This window comes from Perissodus microlepis, chromosome 11 (assembly GCF_051167445.1).
Source record: "Perissodus microlepis isolate ML-2025 ecotype Zambia chromosome 11, ASM5116744v1, whole genome shotgun sequence".
NCBI lineage: Eukaryota > Metazoa > Chordata > Actinopteri > Cichliformes > Cichlidae > Perissodus > Perissodus microlepis.
This window is the reverse complement of record NC_140471.1, coordinates 36,820,979-36,845,508: the sequence shown is the minus strand read 5'-3', so window position 1 is coordinate 36,845,508 and position 24,530 is coordinate 36,820,979. Positions and strand designations below refer to the sequence as shown.

The 24,530-nt window shown below is 48.2% G+C and overlaps 2 protein-coding genes across 3 annotated transcripts; one reads left to right on the top strand and one right to left on the bottom strand.

Annotated features, from left to right (window-relative positions):
* The first annotated feature begins 570 nt into the window (after nt 1-570).
* Nucleotides 571-7,220, top strand: LOC146378487 (acidic leucine-rich nuclear phosphoprotein 32 family member D-like). Of its 2 annotated transcripts, none has more exons than XM_084944626.1 (7): nt 571-785; nt 3,871-4,020; nt 4,596-4,718; nt 4,875-5,034; nt 5,256-5,374; nt 5,494-5,560; nt 5,983-7,220. In XM_084944626.1, exons 1-7 carry the CDS (start codon nt 732-734, stop codon nt 6,060-6,062), a joined length of 753 nt encoding a protein of 250 aa, XP_084800752.1. In that variant the 5' UTR covers nt 571-731; the 3' UTR covers nt 6,063-7,220. The 2 variants fall into 2 exon arrangements, with proteins under 2 accessions (XP_084800752.1, XP_084800751.1); XM_084944625.1 differs by lacking the exon at nt 571-785 and adding an exon at nt 3,474-3,771.
* Nucleotides 7,221-9,957: 2,737 nt separating this feature from the next.
* LOC146378486 (pleckstrin homology domain-containing family O member 1-like) lies at nt 9,958-23,966 on the bottom strand. Its single transcript, XM_084944624.1, has 6 exons — nt 22,416-23,966; nt 21,581-21,727; nt 16,833-16,973; nt 13,909-14,013; nt 12,717-12,815; nt 9,958-12,206 (listed from the first exon to the last, which is right to left on the bottom strand). The coding sequence occupies exons 1-6, from the start codon at nt 22,440-22,442 to the stop codon at nt 11,547-11,549; spliced, it is 1,179 nt and encodes a 392-aa protein (XP_084800750.1). The 5' UTR covers nt 22,443-23,966; the 3' UTR covers nt 9,958-11,546.
* Between the last annotated feature and the right edge of the window lie 564 nt (nt 23,967-24,530).

Genomic DNA, 24,530 nt, shown 5'->3' with positions numbered 1-24,530 from the left:
GAAAATCTGTGTTTCGGTCACTTTGCTTCCTTACAGAAAAAATGTTCAAGTAAATTATCTGATGTATTTGTTTCATATTTTTCTACCATGTCACCTCCCGTGGCTCTTAATAACAAGAAAAAGAAGAAGGAGAATAGAACCTTTAATAAATATGAAAAGATTTAGAAAATACTTTGATTAACCATGATATGGATCATGTTTATTGTTGCAATAAATACTTGAAACAACAAACAGCCTCTGTGGTCAGATCAAAGGCACAAAGCCGGATGCTATAATGTGTGTATAAGTGATTTACTGATGTAAACACTGTGGTTATTTTGCGGTAATCAATGAAAAATAATCACGGTGATCATTACAATATGGCGCCAACAAGGACAAAGAGAGGGCGCCTGTAAAGTTTAAACGTTTCATGTTCACCCTCTCATTGGTAACACTAAAGTGACGTATTTGCATTTACAGCCACTCGCAGACGAGGTCTCTGCATACTGAGATGCTAGGGCGGGGCTTAGTGAGTTGATCGTGTTTGGACCAATAGCAGGTTAAACTTCTTAAAAATATGGATATTCATTAGATTGGGGCGTGGTCTAACAGTGGCGGACCGGCAACAGCGAACATGGAGGTTTAGTTGTCGCCTTGTGTCCGTTGGAGAAGGAGGGTCTCACTGACGCGCATTTTATTTTCACTTTTCCTTTGTTATACTTTGTTTTTTCGCCTTCTGTTCGGGCTTCGACATGGAGATGAAGAAGAGGATTAGTCTGGAGCTGAGGAACAGAAATCCAGCCGAGGCAAGTAACTACAACACTTTAATTTATTTATTTCCTGAAGAAACTGGTGAAGGATGCCGCGTGAAGCTATGACGATGCTGATAACATTCGGCGTGGGCGGCCGTCGACTTTTCCCAACCCGCGGACTGATCTTCTGTCGGTGTTTTTGAACGATTAGACGCGACATGTTTGTGGCTCCAACATGGAGGAAACTCCGCTTGGTCCTGGAGGAATCCGCCGCGTGCAGGCTCGCTCCCTCTCCCGCGCTCACTTCTCGCGGGGCAGCCTCGCGCGAGCCTCCCACAGCTAGCACACGGGCTAACGGGCTAACCTGCCGAGTGCCCAGCCCGTATAACAGAACCGCGGCCGGGTGAGCGCGCCGAGAGCCGCCGCAGGTGCTCGGCGGTACCGAGAAAATGCAGTCACGGACTGTGGATGGGCTCCGCTGCATTTGTTTGAACGCCCCGGGGCGACCGCTCGGCCAAGCCGGCTCCCATTTTAACCTTCACCGTTAGAGAGTTACTGATCTGCGATGGTCGTGCTGTGATGGCGTTTGCAGCCGGACTCCATTCTCATTTCAGCGTTTAAGTGCACATAGTTCTAGGTCAAGTCATTTTTTCTACCATAACATCATCAAAGGGTCTCCACAGTTTCTTTGTCGGCACGGGTCAGCTCAACACAGGCGCTGTCTAAAATCGATACTTTGTTCACGTTATATTGGAGTTTTAACAGTTGTTGTTCAGTCTGCTGTTCCCGCCCTCCTCGCTGTGTTTTCAGGCGCACGAGTGCCGCGCGCTTAAATCTCACAAAAATTGCACGAGGTTCGGCGGGAGGCGGATTTAAACGACGGAGAGGGTTTTTAAAAAAGTTTCTCACACGGTCGCACGCACAGCTTTGGTGGGTGAGGTGTGCTCTCCCACCGGTGATCGTAACGGTGAAGCTGAGCGCCGGTTTTCTGGTCACGTACTAACCGCTATATGGATGAGATCCAACGGGAGAGGGGGAGTGCTGGCCCGGGCGAAGAGCTCTGACCGAAACGGAAGGAAAGTGACCCTCGTTTAGTTTTGTGAAACGTCTGAAACCCGGGTTTGCTAGATGCCTCCTCTTCACGAATTGCTGGGCATATACAGCGTTACACCACGTGGTTATTCATGTACCTGAGAACTGCCATACCTGCTTACTTGTTTCTACACATGCATGCCCCCCCCCCCCGGCTTGCTGGATCTGTGTTGTTGTTGTCGTCATTGTCATCGAAACATATAAAGCATGATGACCCGCGCATGCTCAAACCCCGGGCTGGTGAAGCTTTACGTGTGTTCTTTGATATTTTTATTTCACCTTTGTACAGGTAAATCTCATTGAGATATCTATATCATGGCTAAAGCACTTCTGGATGGATGCAAACTGCATTTTGTTGCCTTGTACCTGTGACATGTGCAATGACGATAAAGTTGAATTCTATTCTATTGTACAGGGTGGGCCATTTATATGGATACACCGTAATAACATGGGAATGGTTGGTGATATTAAAGTCCTGTTTGTGGCACATTAGTATATGTGAGGGGGCAAACTCCTCAAGATGGGTGGTGACCGTGGTGGCCATTTAGAAGTCGGCCATCTTGGATACAACTTTTGTTTTTTCAATAGGAAGAGGGCCATGTGACACATCAAACTTATTGGTAATGTCACAAGAACAACAATGGTGTGCTTGGTTTCAACGTAACTTTATTCTTTCATGAGTTATTTACAAGTTTCTGACCACTTATAAAATGTGTTCAATGTGCTGCCCATTGTGTTGGATTGTCAATGCAACCCTCTTCTCCCACTCTTCACACACTGATAGCAACACCGCAGGAGAAATGCCAGCACAGGCATCCGGTATCCGTAGTTTCAGGTGCTGCACATCTTGTATCTTCACACCATAGACAATTGCCTTCAGCTGACCCCAAAGATAAAAGTCTAAGGGGGTCAGATCAGGAGACTTTGGGGGCCATTCAACTGGCCCACGACGACCAGTCCACTTTCCAGGAAACTGTTCATCTAGGAATGCTCGGACCTGGCACCCATAATGTGGTGGTGCACCATTTTGTTGGAAAAACTCACATCATCATGTAGCAATAAATATCCAGTGGCCTTGAGGTTTCCATTGATGAAGAATGGACCCACTATCGTTGTACCGGTAGTGGGTCCATTAGTTGTACCGACTAATGCTACGCTACGCTGTGGGCTCTTGCTGAATGAAGCTAGGACAGCCACTGATGTTTCTTAATTAGTGACAGTTTTCACACTGAACCAGTTTCACGAATCTTAGCAAGCAGTTTGCTGACTGTAGCAGGGGGGATGGGTGGTCTCGTAGGGTGTCTTGCATTGAAATCTGCTGCAATGACCCGGTTACAGCGTTCACCAGATATCAACACAATTTCGATCCGCTCCTCACGTGTTAACCTCGTCGACATGTCAATGGCTGTGAACAAAGAGAAACTTGTAAATAACTCATGAAAGAATAAAGTTACGTTGAAACCAAGCACACCATTGTTGTTCTTGTGACATTACCAATAAGTGTGATGTGTCACATGGCCCTCTTCCTATTGAAAAAACAAAAGTTGTATCCAAGATGGCCGACTTCTAAATGGCCACCACGGTCACCGCCCATCTTGAGGAGTTTGTCCCCTCACATATACTAATGTGCCACAAACAGGACTTTAATATCACCAACCATTCCCATGTTATTACGGTGTATCCATATAAATGGCCCACCTGTATTCTATATGAGGTCTCGTTTTCAAGCGAGGCCCAGAGGTGTGTATGAAGTTGGGTACACACCTGTAACTGTGGGCAGGGAGATGTGTGAGTGTGTAATAGCCGGGCAAACTCCCCCCCCCCCCCCCCCCCCCCGGCGGGCTACAGTAATTTTTAAATGCTGACGCGTCGGAAGATCGTTTATTTAACACATTATATTTTACGGTCACAGACTGCAGTCTGTGTGTACGCCACCAGGTGGCAACAGGTGAGTGTGAGGCATGCAAGCTGAAAGTTTGAATAAACCTGTGATGTATAATGTGGTGTAAATTTTACTCTCTTTGTCATGTGATGCGGTGGCGCTCAGGTGGCCGAGCTGGTGGTGGATAACTGTCGCTCCAGCGACGGTGAGGTGGAAGGACTCACGGACGATTACACGGGGCTGGAGATCCTCAGCATGGTGAATGTCGGCCTCAGCTCGCTCTCCAAACTGCCCTCACTGCCCAAACTACGCAAGGTCAGTTCACCCGCAGGTGCGACACCTGAACACAGCACAGTCAGGATCGGCGTGTGTGCAGTGATGAACATCACATGTGACCTCTGATTGGATGTACCTTCTGAATGTGTCTTATGACCTTTGACCCCAGCACTGGCCCTCACACTGAGAAGATGAACGATATTCCACTTTTATACATCAGCTTGTTTCTGCTACAGGAAAGCAGTATTGTGCATTTTGAGATACCTAACTCAAATTTAGGGATATGGCGCCCACACACATCATCCATCTGCATCCGGATAATAAGGAAATGTCATCCACGGAGCTAGATCCTGGTTAGCAGTACTAACTTGAAATTTCAACTCAGAATTTGGAGTTATGTTTGACTTTGTTTTTCAGTGGTGGAAACAAAGTTTCATACTTTTGGAGATGATTGAAAATATTTGAAGTACTGCTGCACTCTGTACTACTGTAGTACTTCTACAGAGTCGATAGATGAGGAAAGATCTGGCGGGAATGAGCTGAGTAGTTGTTGCCGTCTCTGTGTGCTGCTTCCTCCTCTCAGCGCGCCTGATGATGCGTTTCCTGTGTTTCAGTTGGAGGTGAGCGATAACACCATCTCGGGGGGTCTGGACGCGCTGGCGGAGAAATGTCCCAGCCTGACCTACCTGAACCTGAGCGGGAACAAGATCAAGGATCTGAGCACCATCGAGCCTCTGGTACGTCCATTCATTAAGCTCGTTAGGCCGATCGCTAACGAAACACCGGAACCTGTCGATGGGAGACCCTGAAACGCAGCAGCAGATTAAAGTCGGGGAGTCTGGCGTTGCTGTCCATGTTTTTGAGGGTTCCTCTGCTTTGTTCTTGTACTGCAGCAAAACCTGAAGAACCTGAAGAGCCTGGACCTGTACAGCTGTGAGGTCTCAGCGCTGGACGACTACAGAGAGGGCGTCTTCGAGCTGCTGCCTCAGCTCACTTACCTGGACGGGTTTGACGAGGAAGACAATGAGGTGCCCGACTCCGAGGCCGAGAACGGTGAGCCGCTAACGCGGAGTCTCTCTGACCCGACCGAGGGGCGGGGTCTATTTGTTTTTCATGTGCACACTTCGTTAAGCCGTAAATGTTTCCGTCCAGTGAGCGCGTGCAGATCTGCTGGTCGCCTTCAGCCGACTGATTCGGATTAAGGACAGGAAGTGGTCCACGGGGAGGACGAACGTCCTGTTTCCTGTTTCTGATGTTAGGATGTTTTGTTCCAGATGAGGATGATGAAGCCGGCCCGCCGGGAGATGACGATGATGAAGACGACGATGACGATGAGGAAGGCTCTGAGGGAGACGAGGTCGGTCTGTCGTACCTGATGAAGGAGGGAATCCAGGTGAGAGGTCATGACTTACAACGTCATTTATAATGAAGGTAAACCGAGAGCAGAGGAGGAGGAGCCTGCCTCACGGCGTGCTCACAGTTGAGTTTAACGTGTTTTTAACATATTTTAAGGATGAAGAGGACGATGGCGACTACGTCGAGGAGGACGAAGAGGACGAGGAGGAAGAAGAGGATGGAGGTTTGTGTCGCTGAAACGTGATTGGATTCTTTTGGGGGGAGGGGGGTTGTTGTTTTTTCACAGCCCCTGTGGCTGTGGCGGTCGTCACGGTGACTTCACCGTCGATGTCTGTGTTACAGTAACGATCACATCATGGCGTTTAAACTGTACGCTTAGGCCACGTTTCCCCGGTGACAGCTTTTACATGTGCGTAGTTACCCGATGATGAGTCATTGCAAGTTTCGCTGTCATGTGATTGATGTGTTCAATGAAACCCGTTCAGTGCAGCGCCACCTAGTGGTCAAATGCTTTCTGCTCTTCTCTCGGCTGAGAAGTGAAGGAATCGTAGTTCCTTCTGTCAGGGTTGCTTCCTCCTCAGTGTCACCGTGTTATTGATCAATGATTATTGATCAGGTGATTGATGGCTGCTCTGATTTCCTCAGATGAGGACGGCGCCGCTGTTCAGGGCGAGAAGAGGAAGAGAGACGCCGATGATGAAGGTGAAGATGACGACGACGAGTAGTCCAACCACCTTCGTACGCTATATCGTCTGACACCCCCGCCCCTCCCCACCTCCCCCTGACCCTCCCCACCTCCCCCTGACCCTGGCAGGACGTGGTTTTGGAGCTCCAGACAAACAGGAAACTGCGATCAGGCTCATCGCTGTCCTTCACTGCGGTGATGTCACTCCTCCGCCAGCCAGCTGGTCAGCAGGAGGTCGATAACAGAGCTCAGAAATGCGCCGCGTTCCCTCAGACATGTCACGCACAGATATGGAATTCAGGAAAGTCACGAAGGACAAAAAAATAGGAACACCTCAGCAGCTCCTCAGTCTGCTCCAGATTCATCACCTCGTCATCCTCAGCACCCGCCTACTGCTCATCACACAGACAGCAGGGGGCGGCGACACGCCATTCCTCACTCCTGTGATACGAATATTTAACAATCCCAGGAACGCCCTTCGTGATTGGTGTTTATCTCAATTATGTCTGTGAAGGTTCTCAGTCATCCAGGTCATCATAGTTTAAGGAGCTTGGAAAGAAAAGCTGGACTGCAGAGGGCAGAACTGAAGAAGCGTCTCAGATGAGAGGTGAAACATCTTCAAGCCACTTAAAGAAGTCCAGACGCTTTTCTTTCCAAGCTCTTAGACATCACAGCGCTGTCAGACTGTCTGCCTAGAGAACGCGGCGTGTTCCTGTCTCTCCTTTATTGATTATTGATCAGCTGGAAGGCGGAGCTCCTCCCAGTCAACCCAGTTCTCCTGAGCCTGTGACTCCACTCTACACTACCCATGATTCTCAGCAGCTGATTGCGCCAAACATGGATCCAGAGTTGCCCTCCTCTCTGCTCTCTGATTGGATGACTCCAAAGCTCTTTGTAGTTGGCTCCTCCCCTAAGCTTTTTTCTTCATTCTTTTAAATTGACTGTTACTGTTTTAACCCCGCCCCCGTCACCTGTGGGTCTGCGGCCTCCCTTCCCACCCCCACGGGTCCCTGTGTAAATAGAAGTGAACTGGTCTCTGTAGGTTTGTGCTGTCGTCCGTTTGGCCTGATCTGTCGTGTTAAGTTTGGAAGCGTGAAGCTGGAGCGATGCTCCTCCTCCGTAATTTTATTTTTTTATTCCTGTGTTCTGATCGTGTTGCTGTAACCAGAGTGTTTTTGAATAAAATGACTGAAATCTCCACGTCTTCTCCTTTCTCGTCACATCTCCTGACAATAATTCACACCCTAAATTATGAAAACAATTTTATTTTTCACTTTAGAATAAAGAACGATCAGAAATGGAAAGGCTCCTCGTGTTCTTCTTCCTGATGTTGCCGTCTCTTGGTGTGGCTACATCAATCACTGCGGCGTGCGTGTCCACCATCACCAGTTTGTCCCTCTGGAAGTCCAACAGGAATGTCTCGGGCCTAGCTCCTGGAGCGTCTTCCTGTGCCGCCAAGATCAGTATCCAGTGATGATGAATCTCTTTCTTTTTGTGGAAATCTTCTGCAGGTTTCCAACCTGTTGGTTTCCAGCTGTAGTTGCAGCTCTCTGCCTGCAGAGGGCAGAGTTGTCCCTTTGTGAGGGTCATAATGTGTCACCTGAGAACAGGCCAGATGTTTGTCTAAGTTAAAATAAGTTCCCTGGTGAGCCACGCCCATTTTTCAGATGTTTTATTTTGAATATTTTGTAATAAGCACATGAATCACTTACTGATCGATGATTGGTTCTTTCTGCTGACAGCTCATCAAATGATTTCACATCATTTCAGTCACACTTCCTGCTGTGCGTGTGTGTGTGTCTTGACTCGATATACTGCTGTCATGAGCACTCGGTCCTCTGAAGATTTATTTTTTCCTTATATGGATGTACAACACAACGAGGGGCGGAGCCAAGCACACGCAGCTCTGATTTCTGTGATAAAAGTGTTTTACTTCACTTTTTATAGAAACTGAAGGAGGAAATTAAACAGAATCTGAAGCAGTCTCTGTTTTTCACAGACGAGTGTTCGGGCGTCTTACAGCGTCATGGTGACGATCAGGCGGTCAAAGTTCATCGTGAGACTCGTAAAGTCATAAAACTGATTTGATAAGCTTCAGGTACCAAATCATTGACCTTGTTCCTCATCTTAAACCTGCTCTTTCAGCTTTTACCATTATAATCGGTCTCAGAGGTCAAAGGTCACCGTACAGAAGCACGGCCTCAGTGGGCCGCGGGCTCTGTGATCGCAGGTGTTCCCCAGCTCTCTGTCTGTGATCATGAAACTGACCTCGCAGCCCATCGTTGGTCAGTCATGAAGCAGAAGTGGTGTTTATGATGAAACCTGCAGTCAGCTGACACTGATGAGGTAACGCCGTTTAACTCTGAACACACACACACACAGTCTGATCAGTAAATCTGAGCTTGTGTTTGTGCTGCAGACGACGCCGATCCATCGATCTGATGTTCACCTGACATTTACTTACAGACTTTGTTTATGGCACTTGGTGTTGTTCCCACAGGGAGGCGACTAACGCTGACCTGTGTGTGTGCCTCACCTGTGTGCTGCAGGTGTGTGTGTGTGTATATGTAAATGTCTTTGATTTGTTTCGATCATCACACTCCACCTGATAAGCAAATGATCTGCAGTTTGCATCCAGTTTGAATGAGACGTCTCAGAGCGACCTGCACACCTGCTGATGCTGGAAAACACCTGCTTTACACTGCAGCAGGGGCGTAGCCAGAGGGTAGTCGTGTCCACCGCAGGGCGGTGACCAGCGAGGGACTTTGAAGCTCTCAGACGTCACTGATGAGTGGGCCTGCTCTTCCTCAGCTTTGTTCTCCTTTTCATGACTCTAAAGTTTTCACAGGCTGCTCACGACGCCTTCAGTGTCCCGCTCTCGTCCTTAGAGGTTTAGCATAATAAATGTGGTGCATGCTGCCTGCTGAATCTCACTGTAACCGAACCCCCTGCAGGTATCACACCTGCGTCTCAGCTCAGCCTCTGCACACACCAGCCGGCTCCTCCGCAGGAGCAACCTTTAAGCAGCAGAAGTCACGATGATGCTTCCCAGAGATGGGCAGTAACGCATTACTGTAATCCGATTACTTTTTTCAAGTAACGAGTAAAGTAAGGGATTACTTTTTGGGGGAGGTAATCAGTAATTAGTTACTGATTACTTTTTTCAAGTAACTTGACCAACACTGATGCTTCCTGCCTTTAGTCTGAGCTGATCCGAGCGCCTGTGAGGCGTTTTTTAGCTGAGGTGCAGGAGAGCGCCCTGAAAACCGTCACGCTGAGCATTTATTAGTACAGACAGGTGAGTCTGCAGGTGTGACCTAAAGGTGTTTCTCATCTCGGCTGAGAGTCAGTTGGCAACAGCAGGTCTCTTAGCAACAAGAGCTCACACACTTCAAGTTCAGTTTTCATCACTTCTGAGGACTTTACATTAACTCACATTCGTTTCCTGCAGATCCTCTGACGTCCAGCAGAGGCAGCAGTGAGTTTGTCTCAGAGACTCCATGTTAAAACGTTACAGCAGAAATAAACGTGTTTACAGGATGATACTCGAACGTAATAGGGGCGTGGCCTCTTTGACCAACAGGTATCTGTAGCTGCTAGCCATCTGCTAGCATCACCTGAACTGGACCTCTGGACCGTGTTTGTGCTGTCAGAGCCTTTTGCGAGTGAAATTTGAGAATTTTGATTGGATGTTCCTGATTAAATGTGTCTGTGGAAGTAAACTGACAATGTAATTAATCTAAACCTTAAATCTAATCTGAATCCAACGTTTCACAGAATAACCTTAACCCGAGCCCCCCCAGTGTGGTCAAATTTCAAGTTTAGTTATTACAAACCAATTTGTGTGGCCCCACATTGACTCAAAACAGGAACACACACACACACACACACACTCACTCCTCATTAGCAGATTAAACAGACGGCACAGATCCAGGTTGAGTTTGCAGGTTTTATTTTAGCACATGAACTGATCAGGACTCACAGCATCACCACCTGCTTCACATCCCTTCAGGACTACATCTCCCATCATCCCCTCTGGGTTTAAGGCTACAGCAGCTGGCGAGGAGAAGTGCGAGTATAAAATGATCAAAAACAACACAGGAAGATCAGAGGAAACAGGAACAAATACAGCACGTGCAAGGACAAATACAGATCAATAAAATCAATCACAATCAACCGGTTCTCACACCCACCTCTGACGGATGTGCTGAATGTGAGACACAAAAATGAAACTACCTGTTTGTTATTTATTGCTCCCACTGAACCTCGATCATCTTCCAGCTCAATACAATCTGATAAAAAAATAAACTTATGCTCCGAGGAAACTCGCCGATTGTTATTGTGGAATCGAAAAACTCCAAATAAAAACAGTTTCTGGTAAACCGTCTGAGCACGCTCATAGGTGTGCACCGCGAAGAAACTCTCCGTGAGTGTGACGGGTTGTTTCCATGGACACGCATGATTCGAGGTCATGCTATGGCTGTTAAAGATACCCTGGAGTGTTGAACCTGCTTCATAGTGCAGACCTCAGGAGCTCTGATTGGACAGTTGGTCCAGTTCCTGATAAACTTTTACACCTGAGTTTCCAGCTAAGACTGAAGGCGGCCACATTCAGAGAAGAAGAAGAGTCCGAGGAGGACGACTCGGGAAGCAAAAGCCGGTCGCAGCGTAGATCGGTTCATCCTCGCCGGCTTCTGTGACGGCGGCTGAGACGATGACCGGTCGGATTATTCTTGTGTGAACTTTTCTAACAACGTGTGAAAGTAAGCTGTTTGTTCTGATGAACCAAACATCTGATGTACCGACTTTAAATTCCTTAATAACAACTGCACAAACTGCTTTTTCCTCTGCAGAACGACTTCCTCTGCAGTCAGCAAAGAACAAAACCAGTCGCATTAACTGGTTCTGATGGAAGTCCAGAGCTCCAGAAAAAGCTGGTACGTGAAGCTGAGCGTCTTCTGTGGGGGAAACCAATCATCAGCAGGAAGACCAGTTCGTACCGTCACTTTCAGAGTCGTCCTCCAACTCTGACCTCCACAGTAAACACCCTGCATTCATGCCGTCGACTGATTACTCTTCAGTTTTTAAGCCTCAAACTGAAGGTTTGTCCCAGGAAGCAGAGCATAAAGGATCCACAGGTAAGGCCGTGGACCAGAATGAGATCGGGGTCCACAGTTTCCACGTCTCCAAACTCTTGTCTTGGCACATTTCCGGTCTCTCTGACACTGACGTCAGGTAAGTTTCCTTTAAAGGAACCTAAACTGAAAAACTACTCAGGTTAATCAAAGGCAGCGACGAGCCGACCAACCAGAATCAGGAACCTTCTGAGGAACACTTCCTGTTAGGTTTTGGAGGTTTGAGGGGACCTGTAGGTTAGTCTCTGAGGGATCTATGCCTCAGGTATCAAGTCCTGGAAGCAGCTAAAACCTGAATTTAAAGAGTTTCAAAGTGATTCGTCCATATTCATCTGAAGTCCATCGGACACAACCGTTCACCCGGGCCGGGCTGAGTCGTACCGGCCGGCTCACATCAGGCTCTTGCGGTCCGGGTTTAGTCTGGAACTTTTAGAAGAGGTGATAGGGGAGGTGGAGTCCAGTTGTTGGTACAACGCCCTGAGCTCCTTCACCTCCTCCAGCACCTCCTGCGCCTGACTCCAGGCCGCCTTCGCCTCCTTCAGGAGTCTTTCTGCCTCGGTCGACTCCTTCCCCCACCTCACCATTCCCCGCTCACCCTCGGTGTCGCCCCGCACTTCCTTCAGCAGCCTTTCCGTCTTCTCCAACTTCTGGCTGATGAGCTCCTGCAGCTGACTGACGGGCGCCATCGCGGCGGTCGGTGCGGAGGCAGACGAACGACTCCCTGCCGCCGTTTTACTCTTATCGGCTCTAGTCTCAGAGTGGCTCAGGATCTCATCCATGGAGGCGCAGCGGTTTTTCTCTGCCGTCGTGAGGCGTTTTTCTGGCTGGGGGGTCTGCTCTGAGACCACCGTCACCTCACGGGGAAGGCTGTGAGATTTTCCAGCAGCCTCGGCAGTCCGAGCTGAGAGCGCGCCATCTGTTTTGGACCTGGCACAGTCCGGACTGAGGTGGGATGCAGAATTTTCCAAGCCGGCTCCTTGAGCGTTTGCAGCATCCTCTTCCTGGATCAGGTCCAGAGTCAGCATCCCATCCGAGGAGGAGGTGGAGGCCTGACAGACAGAGAGAGGAGGAAAATCAACAAAGACACGAAGAGTCTGACGGAAAAAAGCTTTTTCAGGCCGCTCTGACCACCAGAACGAAGAGTCCCACAGTCAGTCTGCACATACCTGACAGGTCAGAACAAACGTTAAAGCAGAGGAAAAACGATTTGTGCCAAAGAAAACCCCAAAATAAAAACTGTTCAATGCTTCTATTAAAACAAAGAAAAACTGTGAACGGCATCTATAAACTGTTCGAAATATCCAGAAAACAATCTGCTGAAAAAACACGAAAAACTGTGGAAAAACTTACCAACTATTCAAAACGGCTCAAAGCTGCCCCAAAATCTGAATAACACTGAAAATCCCACCAACACATCCCAAAATAAGGCAAACAGCACACTGTAAAAAGTGTCCAAACAGGACGCGCCAGCTGCTAACCTGTAACCTGCCTCATCATTCACATCAGAAGTTCGAGGTTTGATGAAGAATAAAGTCCCAGAGGAAGAGGAGGATACTGACCACAGCCAGCAGGTGACCTCTGGTTGGCAGTCGGCGGTTGTGAGGGATCTTCACTCGATCTCGAGTCAGATGAGACAGCTGCGAGTCTTCGACCATCACCTAAAAACAAACGAGGAAGAAGAAGGCACGTGGCCACCAATCACTGTGGGAGCTCCTCCAGGACGAACCTGACACAATCACATAAAGACACCTTAAGCAGTTAAACGACCTGCAGTCATCATCATGATCATGGTGCTCTCACAGACAGACCGATGGACAGAGCCGCGAACGCTTCCATGTAGGTAACTTAGCATTAGCCAGCACGAGCTCAAGATTGGACGTCCTGCTGACGCTGGCCGTACTTCCTGTTGACTGTTTATGCTTCTGAGGCGTGTTTCTACCTGGTGATTGGATGGATTCCTCACTTTTTTTTACTACTTTGACACCCAGTCTAAGGCGTGGCCACCGCACATCATGATCTCAAGAGTTTGGATGTAACACAGCACATCATCAATAGAACATGCATGTGCCACTAGCCTGGAACACGCTGTGAAAGACTATTGATCGGGGTATCGATGTGAGTATCGAGCGGTGGAAAAGGCAGACAGCTGCTCTGGCACATGCGCTGCTACAGAATAAACACATCAAAACAGAAAAGCCGCAGGAAACGCCAACATCGAGAGTCAGACCTGCATTAAAATCAGACGCCGCTCAGGCGTGTAACAGGAAGTGAGTGGGGGAAGCAGCCCAGTCACATGAAACACGCATGTTCAGGTTCAGTAAGTTCTGCTTTCATCATGTCTACTTCCTTTATAAAAGAATCAAACCACAGAAACACATTCAGAAGCTGCCTGAGAGTCTGATTTTAGCGTCACTGACGTGTTCGACGTACGATGGCCACGGACAGTTCTGCACGTCCATCAAACCTCCCGTGAAAAATGACCCAGTTTGTGCCAAAGACACACTCGGAAACAAAAACCTCGATTCAGTTTAATTTACAGCTCAAGGGTGAAAGGTCGTCGACTGTCCCAGACGTCCTCACCTGATCCGAACAGCTTCCATCTTTAAACCTGGAAAAACTACACAATCTGTCCAGGTGACAAACTGCTAACGACCAAGTCTGCGGCTTTCAGGCTGGTGACGAACAAAGGCGGGCCCAATCTTACTGACTAAACACAGCGGGGCTTCCTGTTTACATAATCAAAGATCACACCTCGTCCAGAACGCTGTTCTTGGCTCTGGTGATGGCGGCATTCAGGACGCTGATCCAGGATTCTTTCTCCTCTGGGCTGACAGCGAGGAAGACGAGGTTGGGAACCTGCAACAGAGCAGAGACACAACAGAGTTAGTCCACGCTCACGCCATCGGACACGCCGGTTTGTATTTCTAATGTTTCAATATTTGGTTCAGTTTTTCAGGCATTTAGAGCTTTTAATGGAGACGCCACAGACGCAGAAATGATTTTACCTCGAGCTGAAAGTATCTGTGTTTATTATTCAGAGGAGGTCTCACACAGACGTCTGTACGTTATAACAGAAGAGCCAGCTGCTTTACTGTGAACACCGATTGGATAGAACTGCTGACATCACACATAAGGACCCCGCCCCTGTCCCCCTTCAGCTGGTTTACGAAGCCTCGGTGGGTGACACTTGCAGAGTGTGTGTGTGTATACATGTTTGTCTGTCAATGTGGGGACCACTATTAGTGCAAAGACCTGTAGGGTCCTCACTGTCACACTTCAAACCAACATGGAGGATATCATGTGAAGCGGTGCTGCGATGTCACCAGTAACCACAGAAAGGGATTCTACTGCACTAGAAAGCAGTAAAATAAATAAAATGGAGCTATCGTTTCGACCGTTCTGTCAAAAAAACCTTTTTGTTTATCTTGTCATTACCCAAACTGCACACAGAAGCTCTTTGTTTCTGCACACGGACATAAGGTGCAATATTCCTGATTCTTCCTTTCACAATAAAAGTCTTGACATGCACTGTGTGACTTCTGAACATAAACTTGCTTAGAGCAGGGTTTTTCTAGGTTGCATAAAGTAAAGGAAAAAAGGGAAACAGTCACAAAACATATTTATTCTTCAGAAAAGAACCCTTCTCAGAGTGGACATAAAGGTCAAGATCAGGACTTTTTCACCGTGAGCAGGTAACCGATTCACGACTAATGAATCATCTCAGATGTTCTGTGGACTGAAGTCTACTCTGTCTTTGGCTTCTTCTTTCGGGAATACGACAGCACTGGTTTCATACTGAGAACAGTTTGATCCTCATCCTCCATCTTCCTGTGCTAATGTGTTCGTTTTAGCCTAATTATAGCTCTGTAACTAGCCACCAGCTAGCACATCATCATATGTCATCTAGGCCAACTTCACGACCCTCCAAACATCTCTGAAATTAATTTTGATAACACCCACAGTCATGGCAGAGCGGTATATTTAGAGATCTTTCACTCAGAACATGAAACACCCTCTTTAGTTGGAAACCAGTTAGCTAATTTCCTGCTAACGTTTAACTCTGCTAAAGCTCATAAAACGTTTTTTTCAAGCACGCCTGGAGTTTAAACTTTATTGTAAGACCTCAGAGAAGAGCGCAGGGCCCTCAAGCTCCCAGACCTCTGGTAGAGGACCCGAGCTTGAAGATAAAGATCGCCCGCATATCTTAACAAAAACTACATAAAATACATACATATAGATGGAAAAATCCATATAAATGAAAAAGAAAAAGAGATTTCCTATAATTGTATCAATAGAAAAGTAAACTTAAAATGCCTAAAAATAAAATATCTGTGTGAAGTTTAAGAAAAAGGTTAGTTAGTAATAAAATGTATAAATAAAATAACCCTCCATAAGAGGAATAAGAGGCCGTGGCTTGACCACACAGAGACTTTGGCGGTGCAGGAGGCGGACCTTGATATCAGGTCTCCACCCCTCCGAGAATTTGTCCTGGATATGACATCACCAGGAAACCTGCAGCACAGATTCTGGCATTTCATGGCATATTTCAACTTTGGAGGGGTTTCAGGGTTCAAGACCAGGTCCCGTTCAGGTAACACAGGTCAGTGATGGTCCTCACAAGTACCCAAAGACAAGTATGTGTGTGTAGTAGAATCTGCCACCCAGTCTGCAGGACACTTGATCCGCCCCTCCCCCTTTCCCCAAGAGCATTCTGGGTATCTGCGAACATCTGGTGTGTGTGTGTGTGTGTGTGTGTGTGTGTGTGTGTGTGTGTGTGTGTGCTGCTGTCGAGGAAAGCCTCTTGGAGCTGGAGCTGACAGCTGCTGCTGAGTCGGGTCAATAACAGCTCCACCTGCTTTCCTGCACAGTTCGGACGGAGGTTTTATTCAGATTCACTCTGAGCTTCTGCACATGTGCAGACCGTGTGACACACGAGCCGCCTGGGAACATGAATAATCAATGACCTTAGGTTACAGGAGGTTTGATGAATCAGAGCTCTGCCTCTGTGCTGAGCACCGCTGCTGCTGCTCTTTATGGGACAAGTGAGGCGTGGATGGTGTTAATCACAGCGAGTCCTCCCCTGCTGGCGCTCCTTCTGGACTCTGATGGGACCAGCACGTCCAACATGGACGCAGCTTTCATTAGTTTCACACTCGCCTGCTGCAACTTTTTATGGCAGTCACTCCAAACACCATGGGAAGTGTCTGTGGACGTGGACATGACAGCCGACTCAAATACAGATGAATCTCAGGCCGCCGTCAGGCGGGATTCTCGTGACACCACCAACATGTGGGAGGAGCTTACTGACACTTATCACCAGGAAAAAGGAGCCTTGATGTTCTGAAAATATGTTTCTGTGACCTAATTCCAAGTTTTACAAAGACTCCTCCTCATCCCATTGGCTGTTTGTGAATAATGATAATCATCATCATAATACAGATGGAGGCCCCGGGGCAGAGCCAGGATGCTGGAGACGTGACATCTCTCAGCTGGCCTGGGAACGCCTCGGTGCTCCCTCGGATGAGCTGGAGGAGGAAAAAGGGTGGATGATAATAACGAGGGATCAGGTGTGGTGGCTTTTGGTCGTTTGGGACAGCAGGCTGAGAGCAGACAGGTGAGGTCGACCTGACAGTGAGCTGGCAACAGCACGGTGTGTGCAGGTGTGTCAGGTGTACCGTGTTTCCTGGCGAGCTGCAGCGCTGCAGTCTGAACTTGCTGTGGTTCTTCTTGCTGCGGCTCTTGTTCTTCCTGAGTTCCTCGCAGCGCTCGTAGTCCGACAGGTCCAACACCTCGTCAGCTCGACCCAGCTCCTTCACCTACAGACACACAGGTATTACAGGTAAGTAACATAGGCAGGTAATACAGACAGACATCTGGAATCCTCTTTCAGGGTTGCTGATTGGTTGAGGCTGTTGCCTAAGGAACAGCTAAGGCACAGGTCGTTACAGCAGGTAACAAAGGTCATTGGGCAGGTGAGTCAGGTGTCCTGACCTCACCTGACCTCACCTGACCTCACCTGCTAACAGTGTTAATCTGTGCATGAGTACGAACCTTCATCCTCCTGATTAATCAGCATCACCTCATTATTTTTTTTATTTATTATGTGTACAAACTCCTGACAAAGGTCACTACTGTCATTATTACTACTAAACTCTCAACGGACGCGCTTTGACCTTTAACCTTTTAATGAAACTGCAGGATTCCTGATGTTGTCTGTGTCACCTGAGGTGACCTTATCCGTCATTATAATTACTTCTGTGATTGGTGGACGTCATCGCTCACATGACCTCGGCCCGAGCGTCACTTTTTACTGATGTACTGATGTTAAACACGGTCTCGTGGTTTGTCTGACCTCAGACACTCCAGACGGACGTCCTGTGTCTCTCTGGCCTTGGCGGCTTCTCTCTTACATCATCACCACTCTGTCACCTTCGCCAGGTGAAGGTGTTTCCTTACACAGAGAAAGGGGGTGTGGCTGTATGCACATTTCACGCACACAGTAGATGAGGGCCAATGTGTCTCTGTCACATGACCAAAACAACATGTCTTTATTCTCCAGTAAGAGGCTGTTCGGCCACACCCACATCCAGGTGGATCCCCTTAATGGTACTCGGTGAAAGCCTCACACTCACTGAGCCTGATGGGATTTGTAGTTTGACATCAGCTGAACATCTGGAGCTCATCTTTCAGTCTGAGGGACAGATGTTGATGCTAACGCCACTGTGAGGTGCTCTGAAGCATGAAAGCTGATTGGTTGTTGCCTCGTGTTTTCCAGCAGGTGTTTGGATGTGAGCAGCACTGACCCTCCGCTATCAGCTGATCTGCTCTGTGCTTACATCCACTCTGGGTTTAGGTTTACACACACGTGCACACACACACACACACACACACCAGCTCTCAGCGTGTTAGCATGTGCTAAGTGAAGGTTTCTCTTGTCACATCAGCTCATCAATCTCCATGGAAACAGCATCCATTATTAACCAGCATTAAAGTGAGACTTCCTGGGAGGCAGGACTCCCCCCCCCCATACACACACACACACACACACACACACAGACACTTATTTATAACTCACATCAAACTTCCTCTTCCTCTTTGCAATGTTATTGCGGGGGTGGGGGTGGGGGGACTGCAGAGTGGGTGAGGAGGGGGGGAAACCAACAGAAATCCTCCTAAGCAGCCCCTCCTCCACCCAGCAGACCTCTTCTCATGGTGATGAGGGTGGAGGGTGTCTGATAGATCGGGGGTAGGGGGTGGTGCACTGAGGGATTATGGGAGATGTAGTAGAGTGAGGAGAAGACAGGAAGCAGGGTGAGAGAGCAGCAGAGGGTCTCGGGTGGAAATCGAACCTGGGACGCTGCATTTGACCGTGCAGCACGAGGCCACCAGCTCAGGCGCCATGGTTCTGAGCTCACTTGGCTTTGAAACCAAACAAGTCAGTCATACAGAATTGACTGGTAGGACCGTGTAGCCCCGCCCCTGGCGGTGCTCTGAGGTCACGGGGTCATCGGGATTGCGCTCGTGAATCAGGTTTGATGTTTTGGTGACTGAAACCAAAACCAGGCACGCTCTGTCAGAGCACATGACCGCTGTCCTACACCTGCAGGAGGGTCCGGTCCGAGTGAACCTCCAGAACCGAACCAGGACCGCCAGCTGCAGTCCAACATGGAGGACGAGGAGGAGGAGTCTGTCTGACCACAAGGCCAGAAACTTGACTCAGGACGACTGATCAGCTGTTTACCTGCTCGCACACATGCAGACAGATGTGTGTAACACAGATGCTGCCTGAGGATTACAGCAGCTTAACACACACACACACACACACACACACACACAGATGGAAATTAAAGTGTGATTCTGTTAACAGACAATAGAAAGCCTACTTCATTCTGATTGGCTGCTGCACCTGCCAGTAATATTTCAGTCAGTTTTCACAGGAACGTTGAGGCTGCAGGTGATTCTTGTGCTGCTGATGGTTTTATGCTGTAACAGCAGACAGGAAGTGATTGATTATGATGGATGTGACACTTGTTATGTAACTCCTCCTCCTCTGGCACCGAACTCTGAATATTGATGATTGATTACACAACTCTGTTTATTTGTGCTGAGGGTCAAAAATACCAATAAACTGACAACAAATAACCAATTAAACAACAAATAAACCCATAAAAGAGCAGGAAAGACGCTTTCACTAAAACTTTATTGTCCCAAACTACGCTGCCAACTCTGAGAGACGAAACCGACGAGCAGCAGAGCGATGTGCCCACACGTGGTTCAGTCCCCACAGAGACAGGACTACAAACCTCTGTGTGTGTGGTTTCAGAGTGTATTTCAGTGTGTGTGGTTTCCCTGGTGTCACACTGGGTTTCTATTCCTGGTAGGACAGGAAGTCAAGCTGCTGACATGTTGAAGCTTCACACATGCCTAACTTAGAGCCACAGAAGCAGAAGAGAGTCTGTCGACCAACAGCAGAGACGCCGCGCACACAGACACATCCTAATTTGGTGGTGAGACAGTTTTCAGGAAGCTTCGATGTGTAACTTCACACTGACGCTGCCAAACGACGGGTGAAAAGAGGAACTGAAGAAAGGAAGCCGAGGAACCTGAACGCACCAGATGGAGACTGATGTGAACGCACAAACACAAACCAGAGGCCGCCTCGTTTCACAATGTCCCTGACATACACACACACACACACACACACACACATTAGCAAACGGAGCAAAAACATATTTCCATCCCCATCTCGCACAGAGAAGTGGAACACTGAGCAACACAAAACAGATTTTACAACCAGTTCAAATCTTTGAATCTGAAAAAGGGTCAGGAAGTGTAATTCTGTGAACATGCTGCAAAACAGCGCCGCTTCATGTGTTGGAACAAAGCTATTAACTCAGTGGCTACCTAACGAGCTAACCACAGTGATCATTACTGCACCGCTGCACACAGGTACCACACCCAGAACCCAAGAGAACATGTTAGAAAACCTTTTCACACAAAGGTTGTGTTAGGAGGGAAACTAGGCTCTGTGTGTGATAAGGGTTCTATGACGACGTTCCCTGTGTGATAGGGGTTCTATGACGACGTTCCCTGTGTGATAAGGGTTCTATGACGACGTTCCGTGTGTGATAAGGGTTCTATGAACACGTTCCGTGTGTGATAAGGGTTCTATGAACACGTTCCCTGTGTGATAGGGGTTCTATGACGACGTTCCCTGTGTGATAAGGGTTCTATGACGATGTTCCGTGTGTGATAAGGGTTCTATGAACACGTTCCCTGTGTGATAAGGGTTCTATGACGACGTTCCGTGTGTGATAAGGGTTCTATGAACACGTTCCGTGTGTGATAAGGGTTCTATGAACACGTTCCGTGTGTGATAAGGGTTCTATGACGACGTTCCGTGTGTGATAAGGGTTCTATGAACACGTTCCGTGTGTGATAAGGGTTCTATGAACACGTTCCCTGTGTGATAGGGGTTCTATGACGACGTTCCCTGTGTGATAAGGGTTCTATGACGACGTTCCCTGTGTGATAAGGGTTCTATGACGACGTTTCATGTGTGATAAGGGTTCTATGACGACGTTCCCTGTGTGTTAAGGGTTCTATGACGACGTTCCCTGAGTGATAACGGTTCTACGACGACGTTCCGTGTGTGATAACGGTTCTATGACGACGTTCCCTGTGTGTTAAGGGTTCTATGACGACGTTCCCTGAGTGATAACGGTTCTACGACGACGTTCCCTGTGTGCTAACGGTTCTATGACGACGTTCCCTGTGTGTTAAGGGTTCTATGACGACGTTCCCTGAGTGATAACGGTTCTACGACGACGTTCCGTGTGTGATAACGGTTCTACGACGACGTTCCGTGTGTGATAACGGTTCTATGACGACGTTCCCTGTGTGATAAGGGTTCTGTAAGGACACTTTTCCTGTGCTGCAGCAGTGAAACCGGAGCACTCTGTGTATCTGTAGCTCGGACTGAAACTCGACTCCTGCAGAACGTCGGCTGATGAAACCCGAGGAGAATCTTTCTGTTTGCAAACTGAACTGCAGAATTTGGAGGAAGGCTAAAAATACTACACACAATACTCTCAATGCATGTACATAGAGGTACTTTGGAGTAGTCTGAGGTACTTCAGTGTTTACCAGGTTTAACATGTCAGATGTTCTCTGCAAGAGTTCTCCTGTAAGGTTCTTTAACAGTTTCATGAAAAAGCTGCGCAGTCCCTTTAAATCTGTTCCTCGTTAACCTTCTTAATGACATCACAGGTAAGGTGTCACCTGGCTGCTGGTTACAGGTGATCACGCTGTGAGGATCAGAGACCTTCTACCTCTGATCATGTCCACTGATCGATTGATTGATTGACTGATTGAGTGAGTGTCAGGGGTTGGTCACCTGTAGGCCCCGCCCTCTCTGACTCACCTCCTTCTCACAGATGAACAGCTGGTCTCCTCTCAGAACCACAAAGCGGTTCTTCCAGATCTCTCTGAAGATCCCTTTGCCGCAGAACTTCCTGATCCAGCCCACTTTATCAGGCGGCGCGTTCTGTGGCGCCGACTCGGACGCGCCCTGAGACAAGAAACAGGAAGCCGTCAGAGCAGGTGAGGAGCAGGGAAACCTGTCAGCACGGCTCCAGAAGCTCAGCCTAAATCAACCTCATCTCCTCAGTTTGTATTTTTAGTCTTTATTTATAATACTCTACTTGTTTCTATTCATGCTTCTATTACTGTTTCTACTCTGTTTTCTGTTGTGTACAGACTGGGATTTATATTACTTTTTGTCCTTTATGTCGTCTGTTTCTCTGTTTCTTCATCCTCACCTGTGTGAACAGACAGGTGTGTGTAGCACCGACAGAGCCCGCCTCTAACTGCTTTCGTTCTGAGTTCAGCCGGTTTGGGGTCAGATGGTTGTTATGCAAGTCCATTAAAGGCTGTAACTGAAACTGGAGCTGCTGAGCAGATTAACCATCACACCACATTCAGGTCACTTTAAAGCCTCCAGGACCGGCCTGGACCTCACAGACCCTCACAGACCGGGTCACTGTTAAAAACATCACTTCTCCGTCTGTTTGTTGGCCTTTTGGCACTTTTTAAGCATCAGCAGAGCGAGGCCTTTATTATGAAAACCGGACGTGGGTTCTTGGGAAGCCTGCGGCTCTCAGCCTTCAGAATAAAACTAATCCTCGGGCTTTTGTTCTTCGAGTTCTGCTTTAACGGAGAGAGCCCCGGGGGTCGCCCTGTGTCCCGGTATCACTCACCCGTTTCCCGGAGCTGCTCCTCTTCATGCTGCCGGTGTCCGGCGGCTGATCGCGACACTTCTCCCACTTTCACGGGAACTCCGTTATCCGCTCGATGGAGACTCGGAGCGCCGTTAAAGCAGTCAAACTCCTGCAGGGGAGACCGGAGCCTCCGCCTCAGCTCCGCCGCTCCTCGGCTGTGTTGCTAGTTCTCACTGCGCTGAGCGACCCGCTGCTGTGGCTGCCGCCGGGCTCCGCCGCACTCTGACCGGCCAGCAGCCGCTCCGTGCTTGGGTGTCCGGTTACTCCTCCTCCCTGTCCCCCCCGCCTCCCCCGGTCTGCCCGCTGGCTCAGCGGCTCATCGGCAGCCCGGAAGCGCCCCCCTCCGGCGGACAGCGGGAGTGGCCGAGAATGAGAGCTACTGAAAGCGCTGACGTCACAGGGTGGGCAGTAACGCTCGAACCTGCAGTTCTTCTGGTGTCCAGCAGAGGCTCCGCTGCCTCCGACTGGGAGGACAGTCTCCTCCTTTTGGGCTGAACAGACCCGAGACCTGAAGCTGAGCCTGGTTCAGCTTCAGGAAACACACGGCACTGTCTGTAATCCCACAGACATCTCTGCTAATCCACAGCATGATGTAGATTATGGCGTGTTCACAGAGATAATCCACGAGGGTGAAATGTGTCACACAGACGCCGCCTGCGCCTGGCGAAGGAAACTGACCTCAGCCTGTGGACACAAGCGGGGGAGAGAGGAGGAGGGAGGTGATCTCTAAAGTACTGACAAATATCTGAAAGCCTCAAACTCCAAAAAATGAAATAACTGCTGGTGATTTATGGATGGAGGTGAGCACCGTCAGCTCACAGCGAGCATGTCATCGGTCAAGAAACCAAATGACTCAAATGTAGAGAAACAAACTTTAATCAGAATGACGATAAAATGCAGACTCTTTCTCCGACCCTGCTCACCTAACCAACACGACCGTCTTTACTGTGCTCCATTACAGGATCTTTAATTAGTGCCCTCCTGTGGCCGTCGCATGAACTGCAGCTCGTGCTTGCACTGTTAGCATTGACCAAAACTGTGATGAAACGCGCATCAGACTGCCCCAACATCCTCATCAACTCTGAAATCATGCCATGAACTGCAGACTGCAGTTTTGGTTTGCAGATGGTGTCTGCAAACTGCAGACGCCATCTGCAGACGCCGCGTCCTCACGAGTCTGCAGCTGCTCTGAAGTCCTCGTCTCTGATCTGCATCTGGTTGATCTGACAGATGTTTCCAGGTTCGGCTCTGATCTGGAGTCAGTTTCAGTCCCAGTGTAGATCACAAACTGGGTCACAGCGAGAGGTGGCGGCTCATCTGCAGATTATCCCCGACCCCATCATTAAAGGGACAATCCGCCCAAAACAACAGCAGCAGATTAGAGCCGCAGGTTCAACCCGATCAGCTCGGACTCACCAGCAGCCGACACCCACGTCCAACAGCACTGCTCACCTATAAATAATAATAAACAGTAACAATGAAAAAATAACTTCAAAAAATAAATAAATGATTAAAAAGGAAACTCTGAAAGCTCAGAAATTATTAAATTAAATAGAAAAAATATTAAAATAAGGAACTGACAAAAATCAATTCAAATCATAAAAATCGTAACAAATAAAAACACCAATTCTTAAAGTAATAATTATGAAGACACAACTGGAAAAGATATCAAAACACATAATAATAATAATAATAAATATAAATATTAATCTAAAAATGCTTTCATGACATAATAAATAAAAAATAAAAACGTATCAAAGTTTTGTGACAAGTTACCTGCAAGTTTTACGAAAGTAAAACCTGATTTTATAAATGATTTATTTTTAGTGTTTCATGAGACGGCCAATCAGATCGAAGCTGCAGACTCACGGCCTTTGGTCTGTGACGCCCTCTGGTGGTTTCTGTGTGAAGTGCAGCAGTGTCTGAATGATTCCAAACATCAGCACAGAAACGTCACTTTATTTTTTATTCATTACAAAAAAAAAAAACAGCTGGCAGCTCCAGTCAGACCAGTCGGCCTCGCCGTGCTGCTGCACACGCTCGGTTTCCCTTTAATGAAGCAGATCCTGAAACGAAGCTGGGAGGTACGGAGGT

Excerpts from the sequence above, each read along its gene's own strand:
- LOC146378487 (XM_084944625.1), top strand. The coding sequence starts at position 3,682 with ATGCTGACGCGTCGGAAGATCGTTTATTTAACACATTATATTTTACGG. Across the intron at positions 4,021-4,595 it reads CACTGCCCAAACTACGCAAG|TTGGAGGTGAGCGATAACAC; the intron begins GTCAGTTCACCC and ends CCTGTGTTTCAG. Across the intron at positions 4,719-4,874 it reads TGAGCACCATCGAGCCTCTG|CAAAACCTGAAGAACCTGAA; the intron begins GTACGTCCATTC and ends CTTGTACTGCAG.
- LOC146378486 (XM_084944624.1), bottom strand. The coding sequence starts at position 22,442 with ATGAAGAGGAGCAGCTCCGGGAAACGG. Across the intron at positions 21,728-22,415 it reads GGAGCAGCTCCGGGAAACGG|GGCGCGTCCGAGTCGGCGCC; the intron begins GTGAGTGATACC and ends TTCTTGTCTCAG. Across the intron at positions 12,816-13,908 it reads AGAACAGCGTTCTGGACGAG|GTGATGGTCGAAGACTCGCA; the intron begins GTGTGATCTTTG and ends GTTTGTTTTTAG.